Below are 17,879 nucleotides of genomic sequence, written 5' to 3' on the forward strand. Positions count from 1 at the left end.
TTCAGCTATTACTGTAAACAAACATCTGCATAATGGAAACATATTACACATTAACACATGTTCACAAACATACTCAATATGTCAACAAATGTTTTATATTTCTTACTTCTTAAACATACAACAAACTGCAAATAAAGCCCAAGAAAGCAATCAACAAGGCAACTATAACTAATTTCTTGCTTTTCCTATGTTTCATGATTTCAATATTTAATTCTACAACAACCATCTTCAACTTTTCATTTTTTATCTTCAGATTCTTCATTTTCTCTAGCAAGTCGTTTTTCTTCTCTAAGTCTTCACTTTCCGTCATGACATCAACAAATTGAAAAAAGCCATAACCATTGTACTGCAAGTGTTGAATAATAAGGAAAGGATTATACAAGATATAATCAAATTCAATTACAAAAATATATTAACAAACAACAAATGAAATCAAATAACATACCGGCCAAAGAGAACACCCATAAAACGTTTTACCTACATGTTCTCCATGCTTCAATGTCTTCAAGACTGCACCTATATTGTGTTTGCATAAAACCGTATTTTTAAGTCTTGAAGTCCATGAATTAGATGAAGATGCATAACTTTTTCTCATCACTACGAAAATGTAACAACCTCCGTTTAACATGTGACCACTTCAATCGAACCACTCAAGTAACATATAGTCCATAACTGGTTACATATATACTTTCATTTAAATGTATATACAGTTGTCCAATATGTTACTATTAAAAGAACATTGGTATCAATTTGACAATCATTAAAATTGTAACAAATTACATTTTTAAACTCATTGAAAAATTACGGACTACTAGAGATATTGAGTCTGAAAATGAATGGTAACATGAATACCAAAAATGTCAACATATAGACCATTCAATTACTTTTATTAGCTTGTTGACAAAATTGTTCAATACTCAGAAAATCAAACAACAAACCCAGAAAAACATCAATAAAGTTAGAGAATCCAACAACAAACCAAAGAAAACAAGCAACAAACCCAGAGATTCAAATAATAAACCCAGAAAATCAACATACGAGACAGATTTATCCACTCACAAGAAAGATTTATTCAAAATCTTAGAAAATCATAATATAAAACATTTATCCACTCACATATTCCAAACAAAATGAACCAAAATTCTAAATTTAATTCTTTTTTTGACCCAAACAATATCATGATGATTCTAAACATTTGAAAATAAACAAATTAAATCCATGGTCGGAAATTACCTTTGACATGTTTTTCGTGTCACTTTTTTTTGTTGTGTTTTGATGATGCCAGAAGATGAATATGTTCTTGGTAAGAATTTTTTGTATTCTTTTTTTTTTTATGATGGGAGAAGTTTTTAATTTTCTTTGAAAATTGTAATCTAATCCGTCTGATATCACAATGTCACCATTTTTAGTTGATTTGTGAAGAGTTTATGAGGGTTTGATATGAGAGAGAGGAGAGAAAATGAAAAAGAAAGAAGATGAAAATGAGAGAGGATGAAAAATGTGGACGTAAATGAGAACATGAAGAAGAAAGAAGATTAAAGATGTTTTTTCAAATTTATGGACAACAATTACTGTGTATGCACAGTAAGAGTCAGCAATTACTGTGTATGCACAGTACGTTTTGTCTACCCATTTAGCACTTAAACGGTACTATCCAATCCGTCGCAAACTTGCGACGGGTATCTCCGTCACAAACAAGACGGATTGTTTAGAAATATCACGCGGCTTAAATAATGGCAATTGATATTTATTATTACAGTGTATTAGAAATTAAAATTAAAATTCTATATCAACTTTCCATAGTATATATAGATTTTGGTGGTTTATTTGTTAACCATAAAAAAAATCATTATTTTGGAATATATAGCTTGACTCCTTGATAAATGACACGGAGTACTATTTTTTTTTTTTTTTTTTTTTTTTTTTTGATAAATGAGAGTACCATCTTTACAATATTTTTAGGTCTTATCTTTTTTCTTAGTTTCTGTAATACTCCGTAGCAGTTAACACATGATGTGAATTGTGAAACATGTACAACAATAATTATGCTCATACTTTTCCGCAAATTTGTTTAATTTTTTTTAATTGTATCATTTGTTGAAGAAATAATTCTAAATTTTCGAAGGAAGTGCAAATGGATATCTTTTTAGAAAGATGAATGTTTTGTGTTTATTGCTAAAAATTGTTAATCTATTAGTTGTGAGTACTCTTTAACTGTAGAGTAAATTACTTCTTGAGAGACCTTCCCAAAGTCTATATGTTCTAAGTTAATGAATAAATAAGATTGAGAATTTAGGGGAAAATCTCACTATTTGGTTTACCTAAGATAAGATGTACTCCACTAGAGCTGATAAACTATAGTAAGATCACTAAGATGTCGATTGTCAATACTGTATAAAAGACAGTTTCAATTGAAATATTCAATGATAAATCAACAAGGAACAAAGAGGGAGTTCTTTTTACTTAGCTAGAAATTTGTACGTCCTTTTTAATTAGTTAGAAAGTGTGGTTATCGTATGATTTAGTTTAATGTGTATAAAATACCACATCGAAGTGTATGATATAAGAGTTGATATTAATTTAACCGCCAAAATGGTATTAGATGTAATAAAATAAATTATAAAAATAGGGTAATAATAAAAATGGTTACAATATATTATAAAATAGTTATGATAATATTGTTATGAAAACATGTATTACCTCTGTCTCGGTCATTTATTTACCTTTGGTTTTGGCAGAAAGACCAACGAAAGTAGATCAAATTTAGTGTGGAGAATAAAACTGCTCATCAAATGCATTCCCAAAATAGAACGATAAACAATTGACTAGACACTCTCAAATGGAATATGTAAACAAACGACTGTGATGGGGAGTACCAAATAAAAGAGATCATAACCAATAATAAAAGGGGTATGAAGAAATACATAAAGGGTTACGACTAAAAATCTTTCAGTGACTTAGTGAGAGACCGTCTCTCCAAATTTTTTGGGCTGAGACATAAGATTACTTAACCAGAACAATTCAATATTTTTTTTACCATTTGAAAGTATGTAAGACCTACCAACAATTCAATTTTGCTCACATGTTGTATATTTTATATTCATCATGTTCTTTCAAAAATAATTGTAACACAAATGATTGAAGACAATAAATTTCCCAGTTTAATTAGTTGTTCATAGCTTCAGTCTTTAGCATTTAAAGGATTTAGGTCGAGAATAAATCAAAATAGATTCATATCAATTTTGATGGTGTAATTTGCAATGAGTTCATTTTTGAATTTAGATGTCATTTGAATAATGATAGGTACAATATTAATGCAACAAAGTTTGGGCCAATGTTTTGGTTTGGTCAGTTTAGATTATTGGTCGGTTCATCATATCATACATATCATATTTATATTATATTAAAATAGAAATAAGGTGCTTATTTTGTTGTCCCGTGCCATAACTCGGGAAATGACTACGTTATTTCTAAATTAAAAAATGTAACTATTCTAATTTAACTTTGGCATACTAAAATATTTAAAGGAATAAAATAACATTAAATGTCAAAAAATTTCAGTAGTTCAATATGGGTACAAATATCTCAGGGGGTGTTTGGTTCAAAAGGTCGGAATGGATTAGAATAGATTAAGATGTCATGGGGAAATGGATATAGAACCCCATGCATATTAATAATTATTTGGTTCACTAAAAAATTTTATGGAGAGCCGTAGACCTGGCAAAACGGGTTAACGGGTCGAGTTCGGGTCAGGCCAATTCGGGTCGGGTCAGTTTGGGTTTGTGACAATATCGGGTCCTTTCGGGTTTCTGGGTCCTTTCGGGTATGTTTGTCGGGTCATTTTCGGGTCAAGCGGGTCGGGTTGTTTCGGGTCGGGTTATTTTCGGGTTAATGATTAAAAGAAAAAATGACATTGCAAGTCTTTTGTGGTCAACTAAAGATATGTTTTATTGGATCATTTTCGGGTTGGGTCTGTTACTGGTCCATAAAAGCTCGGGTCATTTTCAGGTCGGGTCGAGTCAATTCGAATTTTGGGTATCATTCGGGTGCGGCATTTCGGATCAATTTCGGGTTTCGGGTCAGCCTTTTCTGGTCAAGTCAATCGGGTCGGGTTGATTTTGCCAGGTCTATGGAGAGGGGAATGGAGTTAAAAAATTGAGAGGAAAAGTGGGTATGGGATTCCAAGGAGTTGTATTCCATCTCAAAAAAAACTCCAACCAAAAAATTGTCTTCGAAGTTTTGTCGACATTGCTACAATCAAGAATGAAGAATTGTACATGATACCCTCATTTTTTAAAAATACCGGTGGTACCCTAAAAGTCGCGTTTTCAAATAGTTAAATTTTGTAAGAAAAATATGTTTATGATTAAGAAAATGATATTTATATTATGGTATGACAAATTATTGTCAAAAGATCAACAAAAAGTGCATAAAATAAACTTTTGAAAGAGGGGGATTGGTGCATTTTCGATATTTTGAAAGGTTTTAATCAAGTGTAGGGGTAACCGTGAATCCGCGATGCTCTGGAAAATCGATGGGTGCCGCAAAGAATTCTAAAAAACACGACGGTACCATGTAAAAAACCCTAAAAAGAAAATAAAACATGTAAATCGATAAAAAAAAATATCCAAAACTGTAAGACGGGACACTAGGATTTGAGACAAAAATTCGAGCCGAGTCGACTAGCCAAATGAACTTTGAATTGTCTTCGATGTATTGGAAGACAATCATTTGTTAAATACATTTAAGAAAGATATTTGGAGAGTGATTGGAGAAGAATTTTAAACATTGTTTCCCTGGTAAATGGTAGCTGAAGGATGAGTTTTACATCGTATCTATAATATCCACCTCAAGCATCAAACTTCAATAACACTAATGTTAATAAATATGATGTTGCATCCACTATTGAAGTTTTATCCACCAGGGATGATATAAATTGACTGAATCATAATGGATTTTGGCTAAAGAATGTGAATTATAAAGGGTAATTTAATAATTTAGAAGGAAAAGTTGACTACGTAATTGAATAATAGAGGGAAGAACGAAGTCAAGTAAAGCAGCTTTGCTTTGGACAGAAATACATAGAGCAGAAAATGAGCGTGATACACAGAAATACATAGAGCAGAAAATGAGCGTGATACACATCGTGTATGGTTTTAGAGTATGGTACTATGGTTGTTATTACATGGTGTTGGATATACAAATTATATACTCAATTAAAGGCACATAAATGAGTTTTTTCTTTTATATACATATTATGACAATTACAATTACAATATACATAAATTTATAATGCAATTTTGAAGATCGCCCGTGCAGACACGGGTTCAAAAACTAGTTCATATCATATTTGAGTAAGGGGGCAGCTTGGCAAATTTTTGCCAAATCAACTGCAAACTAGTGCCAAGATTTATTGTTGGAGCATAATTATGCTCCACAATTCCCGTGATCACCAAAGTCGAATTACTCGTATATTTTAATCTACTAAAAACAAATTTATGCCCACCCCTTTTGTTTTAAAATGGATGAAGTGGATGAAGTATCAAAATAAGACGACTCCTGAAGGAAAGATATCATGTTGAAAGGGTTATGCTTTTTCATGGACATAATTTACACAATTATAAATGACCATTTTACCCCTGCCATTCCAACACTTCTTTCACAATTTACTCATCCAATTTATCTCTTTCAATTTCCTCCCTCCAATTAAGCACCACCGCTAATTCATAGATAATGATCGACGTGTACTTCATGTTGGCGTAGCAACCCAAGTTGATACGAAGAGGAGACTTGCCTAGTCTATAAGAGATTCACCACTCTATTAGTATTAGACATTTAGGCCTTTTGGAAAAGAGCCCAAAAACAAAACCGTGAACCTAAGCCCAAAGCGGACATTACCATAATAATGTGACGGAGTTTGGTGGAGGCGACAGTCCCAACACTTCACTATATCAGCGTCTTAAGATTTTTCATCTCCTATGAAAAAACTGCACGATCAAATATACGCGACTTTTCTTCGATCCACCCAAGGTCCCGACCACACTAATCATGGACTATGGTACTATACCATAGTAGCTCTATGTAGAGCTAGAGACACATTTAACACTTGATTCCAATATACTCCGTACTCCGTAGTACCATAAACCAATTATGTAGGAGACTGTGTTGTATGATTCATTATTAAAACAAAAAACAACACATCTGAATTTGTGATTACAGTAATACTCAGAGAAGAGAGGTATGCCACTTAGTTAGTAGTTACAGTACCCGTGAACATCAAATGCTGGCTTCTTGTCCTAGTTTTAATGTCCAATGAACTATAAATGAGACCCAAATAAAACTACTGAATTCAGATTATAAACTGCATGACCAAAACACCCCAACCATTGCCTTTACATGTGACCACACATTTTTCATGGCCAACCATATTGCATACAGAACACTTAAAATAGAAAACAAAAACATCTACATACAATACAACATGTGATCTTGTAACGCAGTCATAGTCAACTAGAGTTATAGTAAGATACAGTTCACAGTTATAAACTTATAATCCACCCAATACTAAGAGTCGAAAAACAAATATTCGCAGGAGACCGACTCATGATAAACATATTCCAACGTGGACCCAAATAATACTTATCACTGTTCTTTCGATGTTTTATTGTAAAACGATTATCCACTGAAACTAAAATCACGCTTTTTTTTTTTTTTATGGTATCAAACAAACACCAGTTGAAGTATTTAAGTCCAGGAAGGTATAAGCTGAGACTTCAAGAAACACCTTGGGACAATAGAATAACACAAAATTAGCATAGAAGGCACAGAAAGAGTGAAAAACACCTACTATTTTGTTCTAGAGAGTAGAGTCAACGAAAAAGTTCAATGTATAAACAAGGTTGTGAGATTGAAGCAGTAAACATTACCTACAGAATCCACAACCATGGTAATGAGAACCCACTTGAAATCTTTAAAAGGAGGAGTGACCAGGTGCAGCAGCACCCACAGAGTTCTGATGTTCAGCACTATGGAGGCATGAGGACAGTGCTGAACCAAGTGAACTTCAAAGCAAAACCGTGGGAAATCCTCGCTATCGTGGGGCCTAGTGGCGCTGGGAAATCATCCATACTGGAGGTAGTAGCAGGCAAGCTGACCCCACAAGCTGGGTCAATCCTCATTAACAGCAATGCTATCGAAGAGGCTAACTTTAACAAGATTTCAGGGTATGTTACTCAAAAAGACATGCTCTACCCCCTCCTTACAGTGGAAGAAACATTAATGTTTAGCACAAAACTAAGGGTAAACCTGTCACCTTCTGAATTGAGCTCAAGAGTGAAGTCACTCATACAAGAGCTAGGATTGGAACAGGTGGCAGGAAGCCGAGTGGGAAGTGATAGAATACGGGGCATCTCGGGTGGAGAGAAGAGGAGAGTATCAATTGGTGTTGAAGTGATCCATGACCCGAAGGTATTGATCATGGATGAGCCAACGTCAGGATTAGACAGCACTTCAGCTTTGCAAATTATTGACATGTTGAAAAACATGGCAGAGACTAGGGGAAGAACACTCATTTTGAGCATCCATCAGCCTGGTTTTCGGATTGTGAAGCAGTTTAATTCAATCCTACTACTGGCAAATGGCACGGTTCTGCACCATGGCACAGTTGACCAACTAGGGTCTAGGCTCAGATTAATGGGCCTGGATCTCCCTCCAAATTGCAATGTGGTCGAATTTGCAATTGATGCCCTAGAAGCGTTCCAACAAGAAGAACCGACTTCTAGAAGAAGAAATACCCTACAACAGCTGTTTCAGCAATCAAAGGTGGTAGAGGAGGGAAGTGTATATCAAGGAGTTGATTTAGAAACCCGCAAATTTGCAAACTCAAGGTGTAGGGAAATAGTAATCTTAAGCCATAGGTTTTCCAAGCTGGTCTTCAGGACTAAAGAGCTTTTTGCATGTAAGACCTTGCAAATGCTGGTTTCAGGGTTGGTACTAGGTTCTATCTTCTATGATCTTAAGCATGATCTAGAAGGAGCACTTGAAAGGATGGGGTTATTTGCGTTTATATTAACATTTTTATTATCCTTCACAACAGAAGCATTACCTATTTTCCTGCAAGAAAGAGAGATACTAATAAAGGAGACGTCATCAGGAAGCTACAGAATATCATCCTATGTCATTGCCAATTCAATAGTGTACTTGCCGTTTTTGCTCATCCTAGCCGTCGTGTTCACAGTGCCAGTCTATTGGTTAGTTGGGTTACACCAAGAATTAACGGCCTTCTGCCACTTTTTGCTGATTATATGGTTGATCCTCTACACCGCAAATTCAGTTGTGGTGTGTTTCAGTGCCTTGGTGCCAAATTTCATAGTTGGGAACTCGGTAATTCAGGGGGTGATGGGATCATTTTTTCTGTTCTCTGGCTATTTTATATCAAAAAAGGAGATCCCGAGGTATTGGATTCCAATGCACTATGTGTCCTTGTTTAAGTACCCGTACGAAGGGCTCTTGATTAATGAGTTTTCGGGTTCAAGCACTTGTTTGGAGAGTATGTTTGGGGAGTGTGTAGCGAGCGGGAAGGATGTAATAAAGGAGGCAGGGTTGGGAGACCAAAGTAAGTGGATGAATGTGTTGGTTACAGTGTGCTTTATTCTGTTGTACAGGTTTGCTTCTTACGTCATTCTTAGATGTCGATCCTCCAACAGGTAATACCAGCATCAAAACTGCCACTATGTCCTAGCAGTTGAAGAAGTTGTCAAGAGATTGATTGGCTTTAAGTCAGTTGCTGATCGAAAAAATCGTAACCATTACCTACATTCAACGAAGTTGTACACCACAAATAGGAGCTAGTAAAGAGGCATGCGATTCCATAGAAAGACATCACAATCCCTTGTGGGTAAAAAAAATGCTGGGGGTAATTTTGGTGGCTATTAATGTTCAGTTTAATATTTTGTGTTTACACAATGTAAGCTTTCTTTACTTAGAATTTTACCTTGAAGCCAGTTCAATTGTTGAGAAGGGCGAGTTTTCATATGAATTCTATTCATACAATAACTGCATAACCATAAATATAAAGTCTGAGGTCCAAAAATGATTTGATGTCAACCAACATAAATCATCGTTCAAAACTGTCAATGTGTTGTAAGACAATGAAACAAACAAAAGGGACAACGTGGAAGACAAATAAAAGGTAGGCTAGAACAAATCTCCTTATGGAACCATAAATCCAACACTGTATTTTCCTGACTTCCTCCAGAGTGTTGTAATCTGATTTAGCTACCGTTTCTTGCATGTAAGGAGTCGTACTAGATGGTACTAGTTGGTACTAAATGAAGAGAGGAATATCAGAGAAAAGGGAAAAACTTGACTTCACCATGTATATATCTAGTATTTCGTAAAATAGATCATAAATAGTTTCGATCAACTAAGCAGATGTCCCTAGCTTGTTGAATGATTCATTGAGCGGTGACACTTATGACCTAGGTTCAAAAATCGTCAGTATTCAAACAACCCTAGTGACTTGAGCCATTAACACAAAACAAAAACTGAAACAAAGAAAAAACAACTGGCTGATTTTTTTGTATCCTGAAGTCAGTACTCTCTAAATTGGGGTTTTCTTATTCTGTCATCACAGTCATTAAAAAAACATAAATTTAGGCAAACCAAACAACTACTCCGTATTACCTAATAACAGTATGGAGTATAATTTAATTATTCGGAAAAAGAGGTTCTATCTTATACCTAGTTTACCGGCCTAACAATAAATAGTTGATATTTAACAAACTTCCTCTAGGAGAGAGCTATATTTATATTGCTTTTCACACGGTCTCTTCACACATATATGATATATAATCGGTAGGTTAGAGTGTATCATCATTGGTACACCAGTCAGTCGGTCACAGAAATAAGAAATGAGAGTAAAACATTTTTTTACACCAAAAAACTTGAATAGAAAACATAAACAAATGGCCGATACTGCGATACACATAGAAAAGAAATATGTAAACAAATGGGCAAGAAAGGGGAAATAGGTAATTCCTATAAGACATTATTCTCAGCATGTCGTTTATTGAACTTTACAAATTTTGGTATTCACTTTAATCTATTCATCGTTTGCAATTGCTCTTCCTTAAGAAACTTATTTCGACTTACCCAAAAAAACCCGTTTCACTCTTTCTACCGAATAGATCTTAGCCTAATGGTCGAGACAGAGATCCTATGTACAGTAGATAGGATTTTCGAGTTCCCCTCCTCATTGTATTGTAACCAACTTGTTTCTCCTCTTGCACAAAAAATGCTGCCATTTCTGAAAGGAGGTTCACATGGACAGAATAATATGTGGCTCATATATATATAGCTTCATTAGTTTTGTCATTTGTGATGTTTTTAACTGTTCTACTCCAGATTCGCTTTGTCCTATTAGTCTATTATTAGCCAGTGATAATGTATTCTTATAGTAGGTTTGGTCCTGTGATAATCAAGGTCCACATTATATGAATAATGACAATTATTTATGACGAAAACGACTTCAAATTAACACCTATAAACACACACTTATTCACAATTTCACATATACTTCATTGTAAGTTTGTAACTGCACCCAAAAACAAGTGAAAACTGACCATTTCATTTCATCCTAACAGTTAAGGATTCACGAGGAACTAGAATATTAGCGATATTTTTTGAAGGCATATTTCGAGTAACAAGGCGATGATGGACTAGAAAAATCACACTGACTTGAGTCGTTTCAATTAGTGGACCAGCAAAACATAAAGTTTTCAGTTCATATAAAATGCCCACAAAAGATCAAGAAACTACCAGTTCGACTACCCTTAACTAGAAAGCAGCAACATATAAGAAGAATAAGAATCAACCAACAAAAAAATGAGAAATTGGATACGTACATAAGACATCCAAGGAGGAAAGTGCAGATGAAACGCCGTGCCCTTAATTTGAATTTCGATTGAAGGTAGAAGACATGCACAAACCAACTCTATTTTCCTTGCTTTTTTTTCCGGTTCATAGTAAAGAGCCTTTCTTTGCTCCCCTGTGAATACTCAACCGCCTAACGAAACCTATCATGCTTATCAAGCCCAGACACCACCGAGTTCCAGGAACAATGATCACGCTCGCCCTCAGAAATTCACTCAAAAACATCCCCAGCTTGGTCAAACAAAAATCCACCTCGACGAAATACTCAAAACTGAGCCGTAAGTAAAGACCTTTCTTTGAGGCATTTTATCGAACATCTTATGTGCATTACCCATAACGAACATCTACATAAATACCAACCAGGCGAATCTGGATAAAACCCCGCAACAGCACCGGGTTTAATGATTTCGGGGTGGGCAAATCGGCTATGTAGAACATAGTTTGATCTAATACACCAGCCCAATACTTGGGCCAAGGATACCGGATTCGGAATACATAGGTTTTCAACGATCAGCAGTTAGTTACCATTTCTTGTCATCTTATGTATCATTTATCAAAGCAATAGTACAACACAAATTATTGTCCAAGACCGCATTACACAAGAGTTTGTGTAAAACGGTGTTTATAAAATAATAACCACTTATTCACTTTTTGTTCAGTGGATCGAGTGCAGGGGCGTAGCTACTAAGTAGCATGGGGTAGCAGCTGCTACCCCAAACCCAGAAAAATCCACGAGATAGATGAAGATTCGCTACCCTTTGTCGCTGGTTTTATGTTAAGGATAATTATAATTCACTTCTCCATGTTTGCATCAATCTGTTTGTGCTCTAGTGGTGAAGCTATTCTTTGTTCTACAGGCGACCCAGGTTCAATTCCTCTTAGATGCGTTTTTTTCCCCCTAATTTAGGTTTTCTCTCCAAATTTCATATCTTCGTCTTCTTAAAATCCCAATTTAACCTATTGTTGGATTACATAAATTTTACTCCGTATATACTACTTTTCTAAGCAAATGAGTGAGACGGAAAGAGTATGATTTATATGAAGCTTTTCACTTTTGTCTCATCTATTCTATTGGTCCTGTTTTAATTTTAAGATGAATATGTCTGTCTTAAACAAGAATTTGTATACAAAATATGACACGCTTTCAACAACTACGCGATAATCGAGAAATTTTTTTACCTTATTTCCAAATTAAAAAAAAATATGATTATTATAGATAATAAAAAAACGAACTCGTACTATAAAATTATAAGTTTCTTATGATTACGCTTCTTTTAATAGGAAAATAACTTATAAAAATTTGGCTACCCCTTAATCTAAATCCCGGCTCCGCCACTGATCGAGTGTAAAACGGTTTTGCAAGAGACTAATTTAACTACCTCCACTTGATAGTAGTAACTAATAGTCTAATAGGTGTGATTAATTTGGGTAGGATTTTGAATAGTTAGTTTGGTAACTGTATTTCAAAACATGCCGCCATTTTGGCGCGTAATTGTGCTTACTGTTGGATTGCTCTGCAAAAAATGGGATAGTAGGCCTTAGACCTGTCAAAACTCGACCCGACCCGAAAACCCAACCCGACCCATTTTCTTAGGGTTACAAACCCGATTTTTTCGACCCGCGACCCGTTTGACCCGAACCCGAAATGACCCGTTATTTTAGGGTCGAGACCCGACCCGAACGGGTCGACCCGTTGGGTCAAGAGAAAATCATGAATTTTATTAAAAATATTATTATTTATATATTATATTTGAAAATATAGTTAAAAAATTATGTTTTTATTACTTAAAATTAAAAATTCAACTAAAAAGTCAATTTTATATAACTTTTATGATATTTAATAATAAAATAATTATTAAAAAAAACTTTATTTTAATAATTATATCAATATAATTATTGTATATGATGAATATGACTAAAATAATAATTTTAAATATATTTTAATTTTTAAAAAAATATTTTTTAAATTAAAAAAATCGTTTAAAAAAGGCGTTAAAAATTATTTCTTGGCCCGTATTCTGACCCTAACCCGACCCGTGACCCGTATGACCCGACCCGTATCTGACCCGACCCGTATTCTGACCCGACCCGTATTCTGACCCGACCCGTATGACCCGACCCGGGACCCGACCCGCCCAACCCGTTTGACAGGTCTAGTAGGCCTAGTGAAGGTAATTTGAATGGGCCATTGATTATCATCCAATGAAAGATGGTACACAAGCCCTAAGTTAAACGGATCCGGCATAGCTTACAACGGCACTTGATTTTGTTCCTTGTTGCATCATCATTTATGAAGCACAAATTGTTGTGTACGACCATTTTATACACAAGATCAGCCCAATAACACAAAGTCCAAGTAAATTAGTGAATATAGTTGTACAAAAATATTTTATTTTGAAAACCCAGTAATTTATTTTGATAACTTGTGCATTTAAATATGTCGGTATTGATTATAAGATATCAGATTGTCAAGATAAAGTGCAAATATACATAAAATTACATGTTATTTATGAGCTATTCTCCTTTTGGGCCAGTCCTATGTTATAGCCTATAGGACGGTCCTATAGGAGAGTTGCTGTTTATGAAGTCTAGTGGTTAAAACTTGGCTGAAATTTCCAGGAGACTCATAGTCACCTTCGGGTGGCTTACCTTATATACGTTGTTTGCAGGCTATCTACCCGGTGCGCACTGAAGATAGCGGCTGCGAGTTTCCTCAACATAAAAAAAAAATCAAGAAAATTGCCTTTTATAATTTTAATGACCAAAATACCTCCTCATTTAAATACCAACCCAAATTCTCAGTAAACACTGGAATTTTTCACTTTATTTCTTTATCCTCTCTTCATAGCCCTTCCTTGTTACTATAATAAATAATCGCATCAACATCAGCAAATCAAGTCTTGTCAGTTAAAGAAGTATGTAAGCCTAATTAAACTTTAATTAATGCTTTTTTGTAATTTAATTAAATTAGAAGCCTACGTTTGAGTTTCAATTTTATAATTAGAAACCTTAGATTTTAGTTATATTGAGTAGTAGTAGTGGTGATGGTGGTGGTGGTGATGATGAGGATAGGGAAGAGGAAGAGGAGGACGAGGACGAGGACAATGACAATAACAACAACAACAACAACAACAACAACAACAACAACAACAATAATAATGAGGAAGTTCGTCGTCACTGCTCGGTTCTATTCCGATGGGTGGAGTTTTGTTACTCTAATCCTGCCTGGCTGTATTATGGGGAGCATAGTTTATGGTCTTTTCGAGGGATTCAGCAAGGTGATCTTTTAGGCCCACTGCTTTTTGCTTTGGTGTTGCATCCTTTGGTGTGAAAGATCAGAGACTCTTTTAACCTGAATCTGCAGGTTTGGTGCTTAGATGATGACACTATTGTTGGAGACACTTTGGTTGTGGGAAAGGTTTTAGATCTGGTTATGGAAGATGGCCCTCATTTTGGCCTTCATCTTAATGTTGATAAGACCGAGGTTTTTTGGCCTACGGAAGACCCAGGAGTCTACTTCATGGTGTGATACGTGCATTTTATATAGTCTTTTTGGGCCTTTTTATGCACGTATTTCTATGCTATTATCGTAGTTTATGCTACGAAATGTCCCGAATATGTTACTTTGGTGTGTTTTGCTCTATTTGCAAGAATGGACCAGAAAGTAGTGAAATCAAGCCTTTTATCGTCCGTTTTGCATGCATTTGGAGGAAGAGTGAATTTGGAGCGGAAATGTAGCTGTCTTGGGATGCGTGAAGTCATTTCGGGAGCTAAAAGGACAAGCCATAGCTGAACTAACGAGATTTTGTAGCTGCTGAAGTCAAGATTCACTCGATCGAGCACTTTACTAGTCGATCGAGTGGTTTTAGATTAAATAATAAGTCGATCGAGTACTATATATGGTCGATCGAAACTATATATTCTCAAAAAATTGAAAAAATCACATAAAACTCAAAAATTCACGTTTATTTTTGCATATAGGTTGAGTCGGAACGGTAGATTTCAATGATGATATTGCACTGCAATTGTCCTTTTTGCTTAAGCCTTGCATTTAAACTATATATTCTTTTAGCTTTGTCTTATTGCATATTTACGAGTTAATGTTAAAATTTAGCTGAACGAATAGACTTGACCTGAAATTTTGGCAAGCTACTTATAAATTCTAAGGATCTAGAGCTTAATAAACTGGTGTCATTTATGACCAGTTTTATGTAGGATTATGAGTAGTTACTCCTTGCATAACATGTATCATTAATTTGCACGTATATGAAATTCAATTGCTTTCTGCCTTCATACATTCGGGTTAGTGGTTGGTGTCACATGTAGGGAGGTGCTTACATTTCCCCTTTCTTTCATTTTTTTCCATTTAACTCCACATTAGCCAATTTTGCCTGTTGACCCTTAACTACATCCCAAATTTAGCCTGCCTTGTCAAGCTAGTTTAGTGTATGTTTTGCGGTATATATTTCATTGTGCCAAGTTTTGTTCGTATTCTGCTGATTCGGAGTTGGTAATCTAAGAAGAAAGGGAGGATGATGAAAAAAAAAGACGTGAAAAAGAAAAAAAAAAAAGAAATGAAAAGTGAAAAAAAAAACAGAAAAAACGTGAAGAAAAGAAAAGAAGAAACCGAAAAAAAGAAAAAAAAAAATCAAAAAAAAAAAAAGATGTTGTTTTGATGAGACGGTTTCGCTCCTATGCTTTACTTATATTATTTGAGGAGTATTTTTAGTTCGGTTTGGTGAGTTTGTGCCAAATGATGGGCATGTGCTTAATTCAAAATTGAGTTGGAAATGGATGTTGTTATATGGTTCTGTTTAGGTACTAGCTTGATCACCTATACCTCCACATTCCCATAAATGTTTTGCCTTTTCTTACCCATTGCCTCACTTTACCATGTTTTTGTAAGCCCTCGGCTGTGACAGGACCTTGTTTGGTTGGAATGTATGTATGGTAGCTAGAATTGTCTATCATATTAGTTGCATGCATGTCTATGTGGGTCGTAGTTTAGGTGAGCGACTATCTTTCTTTCTCTCTTACATATATATGTTCACCCTTTGCTTCATGAGAGAAGAGTGACCCGTGAGAGTCCATTATTAAAGGTCTTGCAAGGTCGACGTGTAACACTACGGATTTTCCTTGGTGACTACTCGACCGAGTAGAGCCTACTCGGCCGAGTAGTGATGAGGTTGTGTGTTGTTTTGGTTCTGCCGAGGAACACTCGGCCGAGTATAGTGAACACTCGACCGAGTATGGGACACTCGACCGAGTATACACTTACTCGACCGAGTGTCCGGTTTGGCGGAGTGTTATTTTGACGGTTTGATTAGGGAGTGTTTAAGGTTATTTTTATATTCCGCGTCAGTTTCTAAACATCATTCCAACCCTAATCATTCTACGATCTCTCCCTAATCACTCTCTAATCATCCTCATTCTCGTTGTGTGTTCAAATCGTCGTGATCCTTGCGTGTAGTCTCTTATTTCTTTGTTGGTAAGTTTCATCCCCTTGTCATTTGTATTCTTTTGGGGTTCTTTGTATATATGAATTGGGGGAAAATGGGATTGTGCAATGTGTAATTGTATTATGTGATTATTGTTGTAGGTGATGATGTGGTAATTGCTCTGCATATTGTATGATTGATTAGAGCATATCGGATTGCGAAAAGGTAGGGTTTCCCTACTCAGTTACTGTTAATTGATTTAAGACTGTGCTTGTGTTGTAATTGTTGTTATCTGTTGATCATCGGAGTATGGGTGTTGTGATGACAGTGGTGATGTGATTGTGTTGTGACGGTTGTGGTGTTGTGACAGCTGTGAAGCTGTGGTGTTGTGTGATTGTGGTGGAGTCACTTGCGGGAGTGGCTTCACACCCTAGTTCGCCCTCCGTGGAACCCGTCACGGGAGGGGATGTGCACATTAAGGGACAGGGATTGTTAGTCGCTCGTTGATGAGCTGGACTTGGTGGGGATGGGCTGCGGTCACCCACTGGCGGAGTGGATTACCTGTTGCGATGGGTAATCTGGCAGGGCTACACACTTCGGTGTGTAGTCGGTTACTATGGAGGATGATCAGCCGGTTATATTGTTTGTTGTCTTACATTGATTGAATGGTACTGACCCCGTTGTTGTTGTTTTGAAAAACCTGCGGTGATCCATTCGGGGATGGTGAGCAGACTTGACAGGTATTGCATTTGGCGAGCTTGGGTGGTCATGGGGAAGTCGTCATCACCAGTTGTAGTATCACAGTCACGAGTCTTAGCTATGATTTTGTAGTTGTCCTCAGTTGTATTCACTTTATTGGTTTTTGTTTGGATTTGGATTGTTGTAAACATGAATACTTTACAGTACTTCTAATAAATGTGTTTAGGACGGACGCTTTTGATATATACTAACCTCGGGCAACCGAGATGGTAATAGCCTTTCATGCTTGGGTAGTCCTGGTAAGGTACCTTGGTATGAGGGGGTGTTACAAAGTGGTATCAGAGCCGAAGATTCTGGCACCTAAAACTAATGAACCCAATGAACTTAGGGAGTCTAAATAAAATGAACCCGGGGAGAGTTGTTTGGAGCTACCGCAAAGACTTGGGAGACGTCCCGAAGTCGCACTATGGCCCTCACAATCTCAAGCCGGTCACCAGGGGGAATTTGTTGTGAGTCTTTTCGATGCGTGTGTGTGGTATGTGGAACTTGAATGGTTGAAGCATGTGAAAGGAAGTGAGATGTGTGGGAACATGTGTAAGACATGGTGAAACTTGTTGAAATGGATTTGGTATGAAATATGTTGGCATGTTAAGTGTTTATTATGTGGCTTTCAAAAGAGTAGTGGTACATGGGTACATAATCATGATAATGTTAATGTTTGGTTGTTGGTAGTAGCATGTGATTAAGGTCATGCGCCTATGCATATGAATGCCGTGTTTAATTTTCGTGTGGGTATGATAAATGTTCAAC

At 36.0% G+C, this 17,879-nt stretch overlaps 1 protein-coding gene and 1 long non-coding RNA gene across 2 annotated transcripts; one reads left to right on the forward strand and one right to left on the reverse strand.

Moving 5' to 3' along the window:
• Positions 1-76: 76 nt before the first annotated feature.
• Positions 77-12,004, reverse strand: LOC141631179 (uncharacterized). The gene is made up of 3 exons (XR_012537601.1): positions 10,905-12,004; positions 446-516; positions 77-346 (listed from the first exon to the last, which is right to left on the reverse strand). It is a non-coding gene; the product is annotated as an uncharacterized LOC141631179 (long non-coding RNA).
• LOC141631172 (ABC transporter G family member 5-like) lies at positions 5,282-9,015 on the forward strand. Its single transcript, XM_074443879.1, has one exon. It carries the CDS (start codon positions 6,886-6,888, stop codon positions 8,707-8,709), a length of 1,824 nt encoding a protein of 607 aa, XP_074299980.1. The 5' UTR covers positions 5,282-6,885; the 3' UTR covers positions 8,710-9,015.
• Positions 12,005-17,879: the final 5,875 nt, after the last annotated feature.

The sequence above is a fragment of the Silene latifolia genome, chromosome 2, assembly GCF_048544455.1.
Source record: "Silene latifolia isolate original U9 population chromosome 2, ASM4854445v1, whole genome shotgun sequence".
In the NCBI taxonomy this organism is placed as follows: domain Eukaryota; kingdom Viridiplantae; phylum Streptophyta; class Magnoliopsida; order Caryophyllales; family Caryophyllaceae; genus Silene; species Silene latifolia.

Coding starts and splice junctions, on each gene's coding strand:
- LOC141631172 (XM_074443879.1), top strand. CDS start 6,886: ATGTATAAACAAGGTTGTGAGATTGAAGCAGTAAACATTACCTACAGA.